Genomic DNA, 14,845 nt, shown 5'->3' with positions numbered 1-14,845 from the left:
CTGTTGACCAGAATTTGAAGCCTTGACCACGGAAATGAAATTCTGCCCTCATTTTCACTTCATTTCATTTCCGTGGCTTGCAAAACGCAGAGAGAGAGAGAGAAAACACAGAGAACAGCAAACATAAGCGAGAGAGAAAGAACAAAAAAAAAAAAAACAATCGAACGAGAGAGAGAGATCGTGCGGAATAGATCGACGCCGTCTAACGAGATCGACGCCGTCTAACGAGATCGAAGCGCGGAATGGCTCGACGCCAACGATCGAGATCGACGCCAACGAAGTCGATCGAAGCCAACGAGAAGTGCGAGAGCGAGATCGAAGCCAACGAAGTTCGATCCGGCCAACGAGCGAAGCTTATAGCTTCAACGACAGCCAACGATCCAACCACGCCGATCGATCCAGACACCCAGAGCTCCGATCCGGCCAACCAAACACAGAAAGCACGAGAGCCACCCTTCACGCCGAGCTCCGATCTACCTCACACCGGTCACGCCGAGCTCTGCCAGACGACCACCGCGCCAAACGCCGCAGACCCACGGTGAGAAAATGCACTGCTCAAACTCACCTCACCGATCCACTCACCTCACCGATCCACTCACATCCGATCCACACTATAAAATACTAACAGTTTATTTATATAAATATTTATATAATTTTTTACATGTTTTTATTTATTAATTTTTGTATTTTTTTTTTTTTTTGATGAATATTAATTTTTGTATTATACATTGTTTATAACTGTGTATTTGTTGGTAATGTATACCAAAATTTTGGGACTTTTCTGATTGCAGGTTTATTAATTTTTTCAATTATCCATTGTTGATTAAACTGTGTATTTGTGGATTATGCATATGAAATGTAATGATTGGTTTATGAAATTGTGTATTTATGGGTGATGCATATAAAAATTTTGGGACTTTTCTGATTGCAGGTTTATTAATTTTTTCAATTATCCATTGTTGATTAAACTGTGTATTTGTGGATTATGCATATGAAATGTAATGATTGGTTTATGAAATTGTGTATTTATGGGTGATGCATATATCAATTTTGGGACTTTTCTGATTGCAGGTTTATTAATTTTTTCAATTATCCATTGTTGATTAAACTGTGTATTTGTGGATTATGCATATGAAATGTAATGATTGGTTTATGAAACTGTGTATTTATGGGTGATGCATATATCAATTTTGGGGCTTTTCTGATTGCAGGTTATTCCCAATTGCTTTGTGGTTTGAATTTTTTTGTAAGCTCTTTTGGGGCTTGACTGGTTATGCATGATTGGTTTTTGCTGTGATTTTTATTAGAATTTGGTTAGTTGGGTTCTGTGTAGAATGCAATGTGATGGTATTGTTATAGTGTAAATAGAATGCAATGTGATGGTTTGGATGTTATATGTTTGTGGCTGATTTTATTTATGGTGTAATGAATAGCATACTTGTTTACATATCTCTTAGACTACAATGTTTGTGATTTTGTTAGATGAAGAAAAAAACCAAAGCCGCAATTCTTGCATCAGTTGCATCTGTCCTCCTTGTGGGGGTTGCATTGTTAAAGAAATTACGACGTAGACGTAGAGATCTGCCTAGGGCGCCTTATGTTAACCATGCCGCCGAGAGAGAGGAATACATAAATAGTGTTTTGCATGGAAGTGAGAGACATTGTGTGAATCAACTTAGGATGAAGCCTATAGCTTTCCACCACTTATGTCACGCCCTCACTGAGGGGGAGCACGTACGTCCGACTGTTCACATGTCTGTTACGGAGCAAGTGTTCATTTTCTTGCACATTATTGGTCATAATGTGAGGTTTCGTGTAATGGGTGGTCGGATCTATAGATCAACTGAGACTGTTCATAGATACTTCAAAGTTGTCCTTAGGGGGGTCCTGAAATTATATAGAGCTCTAATAAGACTGCATAGCGAAGATACACCTCCAGAGATAAGGAATAGCAGAAGGTTTTACCCATATTTTAAGGTAAATATTGCGACTTGTGTGTTTTTGTAAATTGTGAAGATTTATGTAATTTTAAACCATTATGTTTGTCAAAAATTAGGATTGTGTTGGAGCAATAGATGGTACACATGTTCGTGCATCTGTGCCACCTGAAATACAAGGAAGATTTCGTGGTCGCAAAGATGGAACCACGCAAAATGTGTTAGCTGCCATTAGTTTCGACTTAAAGTTCACTTATGTGTTGGCTGGATGGGAAGGCAGTGCACATGATTCACGTGTATTAAATGATGCATTTGCTAGGCCAGGGGGATTTTCAATTCCCAATGGTATTACACGATTACTTCACCCTTTTGGTTTGTTAGTTTAATAAATATTATGTGTTTTCCTAAACATAGTAGTGATTTGTTTTTTTTTTTAATATATGTAGGTAAATTTTATCTTGGTGATGCTGGGTATGGTAATAAAAATGGAATATTGTCACCGTATCGGAGTGTACGATATCACTTGAAAGAGTTTAGTGATCGTCCTCCTGAGAATGCGCAAGAATTGTTCAATCTCCGACACTCTTCATTGAGAACTACCATTGAGCGAGGGTTTGGAGTGGTGAAAAAACGTTTTCGAGTGTTGGATGCAGAACCATATTGGTCTTTCCCAACCCAAGTGAAAGTAGTGTTAGCGTGTTGTGTGGTTCATAATCACATTATGGGGGTTGAACCAAATGACCATATTATGGAAGATGCAATGAACCAAGTAGAGCTTAGTGACCACCAAGAAGAAACATAGTCTCGTCGGGAGTCCGTCGAAGATAGTAGATCATGGAATGCTAAGAAAGATGAGATATGTCAAGCCATGTGGTCTGATTATATCAGGAGTGGAGAGTAGTACTTTATTTAGATTTTTATGATTGTAATGTGTTTTTTCTTTTTGTTTTTTTTTTAAAGACAATGTATGTAATATAGACTTTTGGTGATGTAATGAAAAAGTATTTTTAGCATTACATTGTTATTTGATGGTATTACATTGTCATTTCCATAGTTAGCATGTTCCGTTCTATTGTGCACATTCATAAGCGTGGTTGTATGTGTGTTTGATTTGTTATTCATGTTCCGAGTGTAATTACTGAATGCTACTCTCACTATACTATTTTCGTATGTAGTAATGTCAAAGGGTAAGGAAAAAGTTAGCGGCAGCAAGCAATTTAGGTGGCTGCCACCTATGCATGAGATGATGCTAAAGATATTAACAGAGGAGGCTGGAAAGGGCAATAAGCCCTCTAATACTTTTAGGGCCGGCTCCTTTGCTCTTGTAGCGAAGGAGATAACGGCCCATTTCGGGGTTGAGTGCCACCCTGTATTTGTGGAGAACCGGATGCGGACTCTAAGGTCCATGTGGGCAACTATTCAAGAGCTTAGAAAGAAGAGTGGATTCGGTTGGGACGAAAATCTGAAAATGATAACGTGTGACGCTAAAACCTACCAAGAAGAAGTTATGGTATGACTTCTAACTATATTTTCTTAATATAGATAATAATATATGTTTTTGCATGTTATATGAAATTTATAGTGTCATTGTTATTGCAAAGTCTTTTATATTGAATTTATGAGTGAAGTTATTATTGCATTATTATATACGTTCTTTTCTCCCTTATAGGCACATCGGAAGCATGCCGAGTATCTGAACAAAAAAATTGAGTTTTACGATGAATTAGCGATTGTGGTGGGGAAGGATACAGCCACAGGTGCCTTTGCTAAGTCTGGAGTGGATATCGAAAATGAGCCAGATAATGGGGATAATGGGGATAGTGCAGAGTTTGTGGCAGATAATGTGGATGAATGTGTGGTTGAAAAGGGGAAGAACGTAAATGAATCATCCACCACTGGGTCGGGAATTTCCAAGTCCCGCAAAAGAGGGCGTGCAGCTTCTACTGCTGATGATAGTGTGCTAACTGATCTGTCTGGTCAGCTGAAGGAAATAGCTGTCGCTCTAAAAGAAATTAATCGGGGCCCGGTAGATTACACAACTTTGTATAATGAGGTAATGGCTATGATGGCGGATGGATATAGCGAAGATATGCTCGCTACTGCCTTCGACCATCTTTGTGAGAATGAGAAGACGGCACGTGGATTTTTAGCAAAGAATGCTAGGTTGAGGAAGTTGTGGTTAGATGGTTATTTTTTCTCACAAATTTGATTTGCTTATTTCATGTTGACTGTGATGGTAGATTTAGGAATTAACTAGACATTGTAGTATTAATATTGACGTATCAATGTATTATATATGTACTCTTGTATTATTGGGACGATACAATTGCCCAAATTATGTATTTCGAATGATTATGTTTGATGTTGAACCAAATGTGCTGCAATTTTTGTATTGTTACAGATATGTATAGGGAATGCAGGTTCTTCAATTTTATCTATAAGAGCAAAATATAGCATTGATCTTCTCCAATTCCATGCATATATCATTCAAGGATGGACGATTTTTTAGGGCCAGATTCTAGATCATTTTCCGTAAAATGATCCAAATTATTTTCCGTAAAGTATTTTCCGAACCAAACATGGGAAAACGTTTTCCGTAAAGAATTTTCCGTAAAGTATTTTCCGTAAAATATTTGGACGAACCAAACACCGGAATTAATTTTCCGTAAAACGATTTCCGTAAAATATTTGGACGAATCAAACACCGGAATTGATTTTCCGTAAAACGATTTCCGAGACAGCCAAACACCCGAATACATTTTCCTTTTCCGGAAATTAGCATTTCCGGAAAATATATATTTTCCGGAAAACGTTTTCCAGCAACCAAACACACCCTAATTACATCGTATTTTCCTCTACAAAAAATAAAGATTTAAATCTCTATTGTCTAATGTTCTTCTCAAAAAAATAAAATAAAATAAGAGTAATGTTGGGATATCAACTTTGGCACAATTTTATACCACAACTTATCATATGGCGAGTTGTGATCGGTAAAAATATCTTAATAGACCATGTAAAATCATACTCTTGTCAAACACAACTCATCATGGCAATTTGTGGCACAAAATTGTGCCAAAGTTGATGTCTCATCCGTTACTCCTCAAATAAAGAGGGTAATTGCAGATCTGACAGTCCGGTACAACCACTTAATGCAGTAGACACAATTAATACCGCAGTCCAACAAACACTTTAAATTACCCATAAAATTAAATAGCAAATGAAATGACTGACTGAAACCATCTCAATGCCTTAAGGACAAAATAAAACCCTTATTAAAGACCAGGAACAATTTAGGGTTCTGCTTCTTCTACATGCATGTTTACAGTAGAATTAATCACCATATTAATTAATAATTATAAGCTAATCCCTTAATCAACGGCCATGATTGGATAACGACAAATACAATCAGCCCATGGGCCCCTCTTGGACTCTCCAATAATGGGCCTTATGCACTCCCAAACAACACTACTGCACTTGGGCCCACTGCCCATACCAAGTTGCCAAACCTTGTCACCTTTGTTCACTCTTTCTTTGGCTTCCAAGTAAGCCAATTCATACCACAATGAAGAGGAAGACTGGTTACCAAACCTGTGTAGTGTCATTAATGCAGCTTCCATGTCTCTATCACCAAGCTTTAGCCCTTTCGCTATCTCTCTGATCACTGGTCTCCCTGATGTTGGCAAGCAAAAATGCTGTATCACTGTCTTGAAATTTGGCACGTATATTTCACTAGATTTGTTAATAAATTTCTTCCATAAAATTGAAACACCATGCCAAAGTTTCTCTGATAAGGGCAAGATTGAGGAACCAAGAACGGTGATGTTTGATCTGAGAGTTTCTCCAGCGACTTGTAGTAAATCTCTCTTCAGTGTAACCCCAAGATTTCCTTCAGAGTCCTCTTCACGAAATGCTGAAAGATAAGCCTTGTCATCAAAGGCTCTTTGGGTTCGCAGTGTTCGAAACAGCTTGTATTTTGAGTACTTCTTTGCTTCTTTTCTATTTGAAAGCAAAATGGCTGCACTGCCTGTTCTGAAGAGGCAGTTAAGGGGCAACTTTGTTCGGTCATTTCCTGAGTACCAACCGGAAGACAAGATTTCAGTGCTAAGAACAAGAGCATAAGAGTTTCTGTGGATTTTTAGGAGACTTTGAGCCATATCAATGGCAAGAGCGCTTGCACTGCATCCCATACCAGAGAGAGTATAGCTCTTAATATCACTCCTCATGGAGTATTTGTTTATGATAATGGAAGAGAGTGAAGGACAGTGACAAAAACCACTACAATTTACGATAAGAATATCAATGTCACGTGGAGAGAGACCAGTTTTGGAGAGTAGGTCTTCCATGACAGGGAAGAGCACCATATGGACTTCTTTGATGGATTCTCGTAGATGGGTTTTTGGTGGAATGTAGTGTAAAGCTGGGGGCACACAGGTCTCTTCACTTTGTCCGGAAGTAGTGAGGATTTTGGCCATGAAAGAGAGGCTTTCAGCGTCATGGAATTGAAACAAGGAAGCATTTTCAAGGAAGGAAGAGAAGGGGATTCTGCAAAAGCTTGGAGGTTTAAAACATGAGAAGTCAACTAAATAAATTGGAGGAGGTTTTGAAAGGAAGAGTTTGAGGATGAAAAAGAGGATGAAAGAACAGAGAAAGAGGAAATGGAAAATGGGTTTCCATTGATGTAAGATGAAAAATGCTTCTATGGAAGCTATAAGTATGACAGCAGAAAAGCTTAGAAGTTCCAAGAAAATAGAATGAAGTTGCTGTGACAGAAGAGTGGAGGGTAGGGTAGTGGTATGTTGAAGAGGGTCATGGCTAAGCTTAGACAAAGACTCCATTAGAGAGAGGTGGTGGAGAAGATGGTGATGGTGGCTTTGATCAGGCTAGTAGTGATGGGTATAAATGAACGATTTAAATGAGTGCCAGTATGGTTATCAATGCAAGTTGGTACATATTTCTTGTGAGTCGAAGGTGGCAGTTGAGCCTAAACATGTTGTAATAACTACATAATATTAACTACCTGGGAGCATTTCTCTAAGTTATCATTTCATAGATTTTCCATGTTTCTAGAAAAACAATGCAAAAGATTTTGTAATGTATAGAGAGATAAATTCCTTGTTTGATTTTAGTTGATGCCATAAATATGGATAGGTATTAGGGTGATCAAATGAATGATTCATATTGACAGGCATCAGGCATCGATTCCCAAAAAAGGGAAATGAATGTTGGTTTTAAAGGTTAGGCAACAGTTGGTTGACCATCGTGAGCTATAACACTTTCAGATTGGCAACTAGTCTACTTCTTTGACAGCTTTTCTTTACCTGAAAAGTTGTTTGAATTTACTCTCATTTTAATCTTTATCAGAAAAAGTGTATGCTCTTCATGGAGGTGTGTTGGATGCAAGGACTTCAGTTCAGAGATCAGAAATATTTCCATGATGAACTATATATAAGGAAATGGCCCTTTCAGGTGTTCCAAGATGACAAACTCTCTTAAACTAGTGGGCCGATAAGACCCAATATTCTTGTGAGAGTAAAGGGCAATATTCTCAAAATATTGAATAACTTCAGCCTCCAATGTAACATAGTATAAAGTAATTCAATGAGGGCAAAAATGATGGAAAATTAGTAGAGCAGAAAAACCATAAAAATTTCTTTGGGGGAGTCGTGGTTAACCTTATACCTTGTTTGGATAAAAGGGAGTAGAGTAAAGGGAGAGAGAGTAAGTTAAATTACCTTATTTTGATTTATTTTAAAAGGACAATAGGGAGAGATTTGGAGGGGTTCTAATTATTTCTAACCCCTCATTTTTAATTTCCTCAAATTTGAGAGATTTGAGAGGAGAGTAGAACATAGAAATGCTTGACCAAATGAATTATCAAATTTACCCTTACCATATTAACTAAATTATAAACTATGAAAATACTAATTATTTCTCTCTCCGTTACTTAATTTTAAAAATATCTAAATAAGATGGAGGATAACCATTCCCCTCTATTCTCCTCTTCACTACTCTCCTTCCTTCTACTCCCTTCTACTCTCCTCTCCCTCCAAACTTCCAAACATAGTATTAATTTTATAAGGGATGGAACTATTTATTGCATTAGGTTGGAGATTTTTATAACTTTGCAAAAATAATTTATAATTTTAACCTTTTGGCTTTGGCCCCTCCTAAAAATTGTGAGCTTGATCCTCCTCTCAAAAAATTTATGAAGTAAAATCTTTTAAATACAAACACTTTAAATATTTGAACTTCTAATAAAGAAAAAATTATTTTACAAATGAGAATAAAGCTGCAAGTATATTGTAAGATTATAAAAATACCTAATTTACATTCATCTTTATTTTTTAAAGTTAAGTCTTTAAAATTCTCAATATTGTATGGCTATTTCTTATTGAACTTTTATATAATCTTATATGAAAAGATTATATATAATTGAAACTAATCATGTTAAAAGTTCAAAGGAGAAATTAAATCAAGAATTTTAGAGTGGTGTTACTCAATTCCTTTCTCATAAAGCATTAATTTTTTTTTCAATAATTTTTGTTTAAGTAAATACAAAGGAACAAATATATGCATATTTGTCTATGTTTATATATTAATATATGTATGTGTGCTCATATAAAAATACAGGGTAAACTACATATTTGGTCCCTAATCTTTATGCTGAATGTCAATTTAGTCCATGACTTTTCAAATGTGTCAATTTAGTCTTTAACCTTTTGGAATTGTGTCAATTTTTTTCCTGCTGTTAAGTGATGGATGGAAAATACTGACATGGCTAACTGCAAAAAAAATAAAAATAAAAATTATAACACATACGTGTACAGTGTACTGCCATGTAGAATAAAAATTAAAGAATAATAGTAAAATAAAAATAAAAGGAAAACCAGTTTATGTTAAAAATTAGGATCTCATCCTAAAGGACCTGAACAAACAAATTTCATAGTGCCGCATCAACCAAAAATTAACAAAACCTGTTTAGTTGCGAAGAAACTGTAGGAAAAGAAAGTAGAAAAGCAACTGAAAGACCTACTATCATTTCAAAATAAAAATTTTCCAATACTATAGGACATGGAGGTTGAGAGAGCCGAGAGAAGGATAGTGAAGGGTTAGGGGTATGATCAAAATTTAGTGAGAAGTCAGGGAATATGGTGTAAAAAATAAAACGATGTCGTCTGAAAGCCTCAAATTCTTCTAGGATAATCATAGTTTTGAAACTCGGACTTTTCAATGAACTGTAAAAGGAAGATGTTCGAGATTTTTAAAGTTGAACCGGGATAAAACCGAAGTCGATTTGTGATAACGTCATAATTAATTTAATAATTATTTAAATTATAAATAAATATATTAAATAAATAAAAATTGAAAATTTAACTAAAAAAATCCAAAACAAATATAGATAGTATTTTTTATAACATAACTTTCATAATACAAATAAGAATTATTAAATTCTAAAAAAACATAAATAGCTATTGAGTTTCTAAATTATTTTTAAGTCATGACAAAGCACAATTTAGTACCCAATAATTTTTATTTTATGAAACACAATAAAATAGTTAAGAGACAAATTAGTTTATTTGCTCATGGCCAAGCCCATTTCATTGCCGATCAAATTTTTCCCAAGCCCATTTGAATAATCACTGTTCAACATTTAAAAACCATGAAGATGATACAAGCCACGTTCTCTAGTTAGGACTGACGCTTGCTTGTTTCCAAAGCTCAATGGTAATACAACAACATATTTTTTAAGGTGGCAGGATCTTTCCACTACTTTCTTTACTAGTTACTAATGAAAAAGACAAAATGGGTAAAAAACCTTGGCTATAAAGGATTTCGTGTCAAAACCATAAACAAAAGAATTGCTTTTTTGTTATTTCTTGTATTTGATTCATTACAATTTGCAACGGAAATAATAGAAAATTTTCATTTTGGATTGATTTTAAGTTTTTTAGTTGCTTTTTTATTTCCTTTTCTTACGGTTTCTCGGCAACCAAATAGGAACTTGTTAATTTTTGGTCTCTGCGGAAGGTTAGCGGCCCCAAACCTTCATTGTTTAGGATGAGACCAAATTGACATAATACCAAAAGTTAGGGACTAAATTGACACATTTAAAAGGATATGGACCTAATTGACATTCATTATAAAGGTTAGGGATCAAATATGTAGTTTACCCAATATATATATGTGTGTGTGTGTGTGTATGCGCGCGTGTGCATGCGTGTGTATTCACTTGACATATATTTTGGGAGGATTATGACTTAATTTGTTTAGATATTAACCATAATATGCCTACACTAACAAGAAATAATTATTTAAAAACTTTTGAGGTTTCCAAGTGGTATTTTTCCCAATGAAATTTTGATAAACATAAAGCAGTATCAATTTTAATTATAGTCGAGTTGGGCTGGCCAAGTAAAAGTTCCTTCCACCTAACATTCGACCCAAAATGCACTTTTTTGAAGCTTGTAAACCTACAACTTCGATTGACCACACCACTTGAACTCACTTTCAACTCTTTATATAGGTTGGGTATGTCAATTTATTTGGGTCCCTAAGACTTAAATCATTTGTCTCTTATTTGACAAAAATAGGCTTTATTAGTTGAGTAAGCCGTAATCCACACATGTCCTTATAATAGTGCATGAGATGATCTGTTAGATCATACGTTTTTCTTGCAATATCATAATATTCAAAGACAAATAAATTTTTATTATTAAAAAAAAAAACTAAAGTTACTATACATTTTACTACAAATGATTAAGACGTGACAAATAATATGACTTGATGCCAATTCAATAATTAATAAATAAAATTTGAATTCTGTGTCTATAATTTGTGACACATCAATTTGTAAAATTTAAAGTACTCTTAGCATTATTCTAAAAATAAAGCACATTAAGGTTGCGTCTGGTATTGGCTTAAAAAGCATTTTTTTTTTTACTATTTAGCTTATTTTTGCTACTATTCATGGGTCCCATTGCACTTTTTGATATTATTCATAGGTCTCACTGTACTATTTCAGCAACTTCTTAGCTTTATCTACAATACTTTCAGCAAAAAAAATTTCAATTTCAACTAAATAAGCTATTCCCAAACAGACTTTAAACAGAAATAATTGTGTTCATGTCACATGTCTCTATCTATTTTGATTAATTTAGACTAGTATGTGGGTTAATTAATGTACCAAGTTAGCATTTTGCAATACTAGTATGTGGATCAAAGTACCATGTCAACATTATAAGGACAAGAGTATTAAAAAAAACATCAATAATTATGTTGGCATAGTGAAGTATAAGCGTTAACGCTTTATTTGTTTTTATGGAAAATATTGTATAAAGATAGTTTTTCGTATTTTTGAGTATTTAGTAACATTAAAAAAAACGAATCAAAATAAAACTATCTTTGGGTCAACATAAAAAGTATAGCTTATTTTTAGAGATTATTATTCACTAATATTTTTTGAAAGACGACTCTATTTCACAATAAGTTAAACAAGGGAAGTTAAAAAATTGTTTTTCAATTCATTTAAGGTTACTACAAAATATAGAAAAATGAGATAATTTTATAGAAAACATTTTTTTGGAAAAATGATTTATTTTCTAGAAAATATTATTACCGAAACAACAAACAGAGCATCAAAATAGTACTTGAAATGAAATCTAATTACATACTTTTGGAAATAAAAACCACATTTAACTTAGCTATTAATTTGGTCTGAACAGAGCAATATGTGAAAGTGAAGAGAGGGAATGAGAGTGATTCTGAGGTGATTGCATTAAAGGTGAAATTGGAATAGTGCATGTGAGCATTGGCTTCATAAAGAGTGCTGCACTTGCTCTGCATGGGATGGGACTTGACCTTCGGCTGGGACCCACTTGGCTTTAGTTAATTATAACTTTGCCACCATCATTCATATCTCATGATCCGAAAACAACATTTTCCATCACTTAACTCACTTTTTTGAGTTGAGCGATGGAAATTGAGAAACCAAAATAAAGCCAAATAGCACAAATAGTGTGGGTCTCACTAAAAGTGAGTGAAGGGTGATGAGAATTGAGTAATGAATGATGAGAATTGGGCAAACCAAGTGCTTGTTTGGAATTTTTTTTTTTTTTTTTTTTTTATCACTCATTACTCATCACTCAATTACAGTCACTCATTACTCATCACTTAAAATACCCCACCCTATTTGGCACCATCACTCACTTTTCATCACTCAATATTTTTCAACTGTTTATGGGTCCCATACTTGTCACTTGGTCAAAGCAAAACTGTTTTGTGGGCCTCACCATTTTCTCTTTTCTCATTTCCCCTCCTTCACCCCTGTTACTCTTCCAAAACACAAACCCGAACCCAGCTTCAACCACAATAACAAAAACAACAACAACAACAACAACAGCAGCAGCAGCAGCAACAACAACAACAACAACAACAACAACAAACCCGAACCCAGCTTCAACCACAATAACAAAAACAGCAACAACAACAACAAAATGCAGCCAATGATCAGACGGCTAATTCCACCTCCACCTTAGCCGGCGACGATAGGACGACGACGACGATGAACCGATACGGTGACAACGAGTAGATAAGCATCGTGATGTGGCGGATTGGATCTGAAAGGTGGTAGATGGGGACCCGGCCCATTGCAAGATTTTCGTCCACGGTCTCGGCTGGGACACCACGCTGAAACCCCAATCGCCGTATTCAAGGAATGGGTATTTTGAAACCCATTCATGTGGATATTTTGAAACTCCAAATCCAAATCCAAACCCATCCTTACCTCGTCATGGAGTGCAGCTTTAGACCCAAAAAAAAAAAAAAAAAAAAAAAGAACTGCAGAGCTGAGACAAAAAAAAAAAAGCTTACAACGAAGAAAAAAAATTTCGTGATGAGATAGAGGAAAAGAGATGGTTTGAAGGATGGGTTGTGTTAATGGCAGATGGGTATGGAGAGAAGAGAGTGGCTTGGGAAGAGAAGAGGAAGAGGAAAAAAAAAAGAAAAGAAAGGGTTATGGACAAGAGACAGGACACAGTAAATGGGGGCCACCATGTCAATATATTTATGAAAATGCCATTGAAAACAGAGTTATGGAAACTGAAAACAGCTAAAATGTGTTTTCAGTTTCCATAACCCATTACTCAAAAATCAGAGAATTGAGTGATGGAAACAAAAACTGAAAACAGAGTTATTGAAATCCAAACAAGCTTCATAACTTGTTTTCATCATGGGTCCCACCATTTTTGAGTTATGAATTATGAGTTATGGAAACAGTGTTATGAGTTTTGGAAATCAGAAATCCAAACAGCCTCCAAACATGGCCTTGTGTATCATGTGAGGGTCCATCATGACTCTCTTTCAAAGTTACACCCCAAAAAAGGGTGGCTGAAAAGGACCAACCATACAAAATGTATTGCATGAGGAGATAATCAAGAGAGTCCTTATTTGGATTGCTTGTCCCTACTCCCTGTCCGTGTGTGAGTGTGATATCCAGTGTTTGGTTGTATAAAAAAAGATGAGTTAAAGAAAAATTATCTTTAGTCAACATAAAAAGTATGATTTATTTTTAAAAATTGTTTTAGAAAGCAACTTTATCCACAATAAGCTAAATAAGAGAAGTTGAGATGTTTTTTTTTCAATTTATTTAAAATTGCTACCAAATATTTAAAAATGAGATAGTTCTATAAAAAATGCTTCTTGAAAAATGACTTATTTTCTAGAAAATATCGTTTTAGGAGCTGAGACAAGTTTTGATGATTTTGATTCCTGGTTTGCCCTGAATCATGAGAAAACTTAATAAAATGTAGTTCCCAGAATCTCGAAAATATGAAGTCATGAAAGGCTATATAGAGTATAGCTAGACTACAGAGCTCATATCGGATTTCATCATCTCCTGGGAAGTGGGAATGATAACGCATTGGTTTCGGTAATAGTTGTGATTCTTGTGAAGGGAAAAATCTATAGAAATTGCAGCTGCCTTCTCTCTTTTAACTTCTTGTTTTCATTTGGACATTACTCGATGTAAAGGAGCTGCGACAAGTTTTGATGATTTTAAAATGAAGGTCTCAATTTCAAAGCGATCACAAAGTCCAAGGTGTTAACTCATTGTGGACTTCTTGAACCATACCAAAAGACCAATTGGGAGTTGGGACACAGAGCCCAATGGGCTCTCAGATGTTTGTCGGCTCAGATTAAGTCCACGGACCCAAGATGCACAAACCTACATTGCTTGAGGTGGAAACATTGATAGGATACACCGATAAGAGCGATGGCTCATCAAGCACTGCTGAGGCCTTTATTTTATATTGGTAATGTCTTTCGAATTTACACAATTATACAATGAATCTTGAATTAAATCCCACCTATATGCAAAAGAAATAAAAAGTGAACAATACCTCTTATACCCATAAGCCAAATGGAATTTGAAGCTCAAACGAAAGCACTATTGCCTTCGCCCTAGCCCTTAAAGTCACTATTAAATTAGGTTTAAGGTGAACTTGGTATTCCACATCAATAAAAACAAATCACCTAATATAAAAATTTATATTTCAATATAACCGAGTTTATGTCATATTTAAGTAATTTATTTATATTTGTGTAATATTTATGTAGGCATATTCTGTAATAAGACCCTAATTTAACAAGAAAAGCATTGAAAACACCTGAAATAAAGGAAATAATAACCCCAAACCTGTAATTACAAAAATTACATAAAAATGTCAAAATTAATATATAACAAAAATTAAATTACATATTCAATCCTACATTAAATAAAATCACACTTATGTCAACAAACAATTTGTAACTCAAGTGACACATCTTGGTATTTTCGATGGAAATATCGAAGGTTCATATTTCACCAACCTCATTGTCATAACTATAAAAAATAAATAGAATCCCACTTAGTT

General features: G+C 34.9%; 3 protein-coding genes across 3 annotated transcripts; 2 read left to right on the top strand and 1 right to left on the bottom strand.

Moving 5' to 3' along the window:
- The first annotated feature begins 409 nt into the window (after positions 1–409).
- Positions 410–4,235, top strand: LOC126710004 (uncharacterized). The gene is made up of 3 exons (XM_050410389.1): positions 410–538; positions 3,113–3,447; positions 3,607–4,235. The coding sequence occupies exons 2-3, from the start codon at positions 3,115–3,117 to the stop codon at positions 4,144–4,146; spliced, it is 873 nt and encodes a 290-aa protein (XP_050266346.1). The 5' UTR covers positions 410–538; positions 3,113–3,114; the 3' UTR covers positions 4,147–4,235.
- LOC126710005 (uncharacterized) lies at positions 944–2,347 on the top strand. The gene is made up of 2 exons (XM_050410390.1): positions 944–1,977; positions 2,057–2,347. The coding sequence occupies exons 1-2, from the start codon at positions 1,483–1,485 to the stop codon at positions 2,321–2,323; spliced, it is 762 nt and encodes a 253-aa protein (XP_050266347.1). The 5' UTR covers positions 944–1,482; the 3' UTR covers positions 2,324–2,347.
- A 727-nt stretch (positions 4,236–4,962) lies between the features above and the next one.
- LOC126710017 (3-ketoacyl-CoA synthase 6-like) lies at positions 4,963–6,852 on the bottom strand. Its single transcript, XM_050410402.1, has one exon. The coding sequence runs from the start codon at positions 6,770–6,772 to the stop codon at positions 5,306–5,308; it is 1,467 nt and encodes a 488-aa protein (XP_050266359.1). The 5' UTR covers positions 6,773–6,852; the 3' UTR covers positions 4,963–5,305.
- Between the last annotated feature and the right edge of the window lie 7,993 nt (positions 6,853–14,845).

This window comes from Quercus robur, chromosome 12 (assembly GCF_932294415.1).
Source record: "Quercus robur chromosome 12, dhQueRobu3.1, whole genome shotgun sequence".
NCBI lineage: Eukaryota > Viridiplantae > Streptophyta > Magnoliopsida > Fagales > Fagaceae > Quercus > Quercus robur.
Note: the sequence above shows the minus strand (reverse complement) of the source record. Positions and strands in the feature narration are given on the sequence as shown.

Excerpts from the sequence above, each read along its gene's own strand:
- LOC126710005 (XM_050410390.1), top strand. The coding sequence starts at position 1,483 with ATGAAGAAAAAAACCAAAGCCGCAATTCTTGCATCAGTTGCATCTGTC. Across the intron at positions 1,978-2,056 it reads GGTTTTACCCATATTTTAAG|GATTGTGTTGGAGCAATAGA; the intron begins GTAAATATTGCG and ends GTCAAAAATTAG.
- LOC126710004 (XM_050410389.1), top strand. The coding sequence starts at position 3,115 with ATGTCAAAGGGTAAGGAAAAAGTTAGCGGCAGCAAGCAATTTAGGTGG. Across the intron at positions 3,448-3,606 it reads CCTACCAAGAAGAAGTTATG|GCACATCGGAAGCATGCCGA; the intron begins GTATGACTTCTA and ends TCTCCCTTATAG.
- LOC126710017 (XM_050410402.1), bottom strand. The coding sequence starts at position 6,772 with ATGGAGTCTTTGTCTAAGCTTAGCCATGACCCTCTTCAACATACCACT.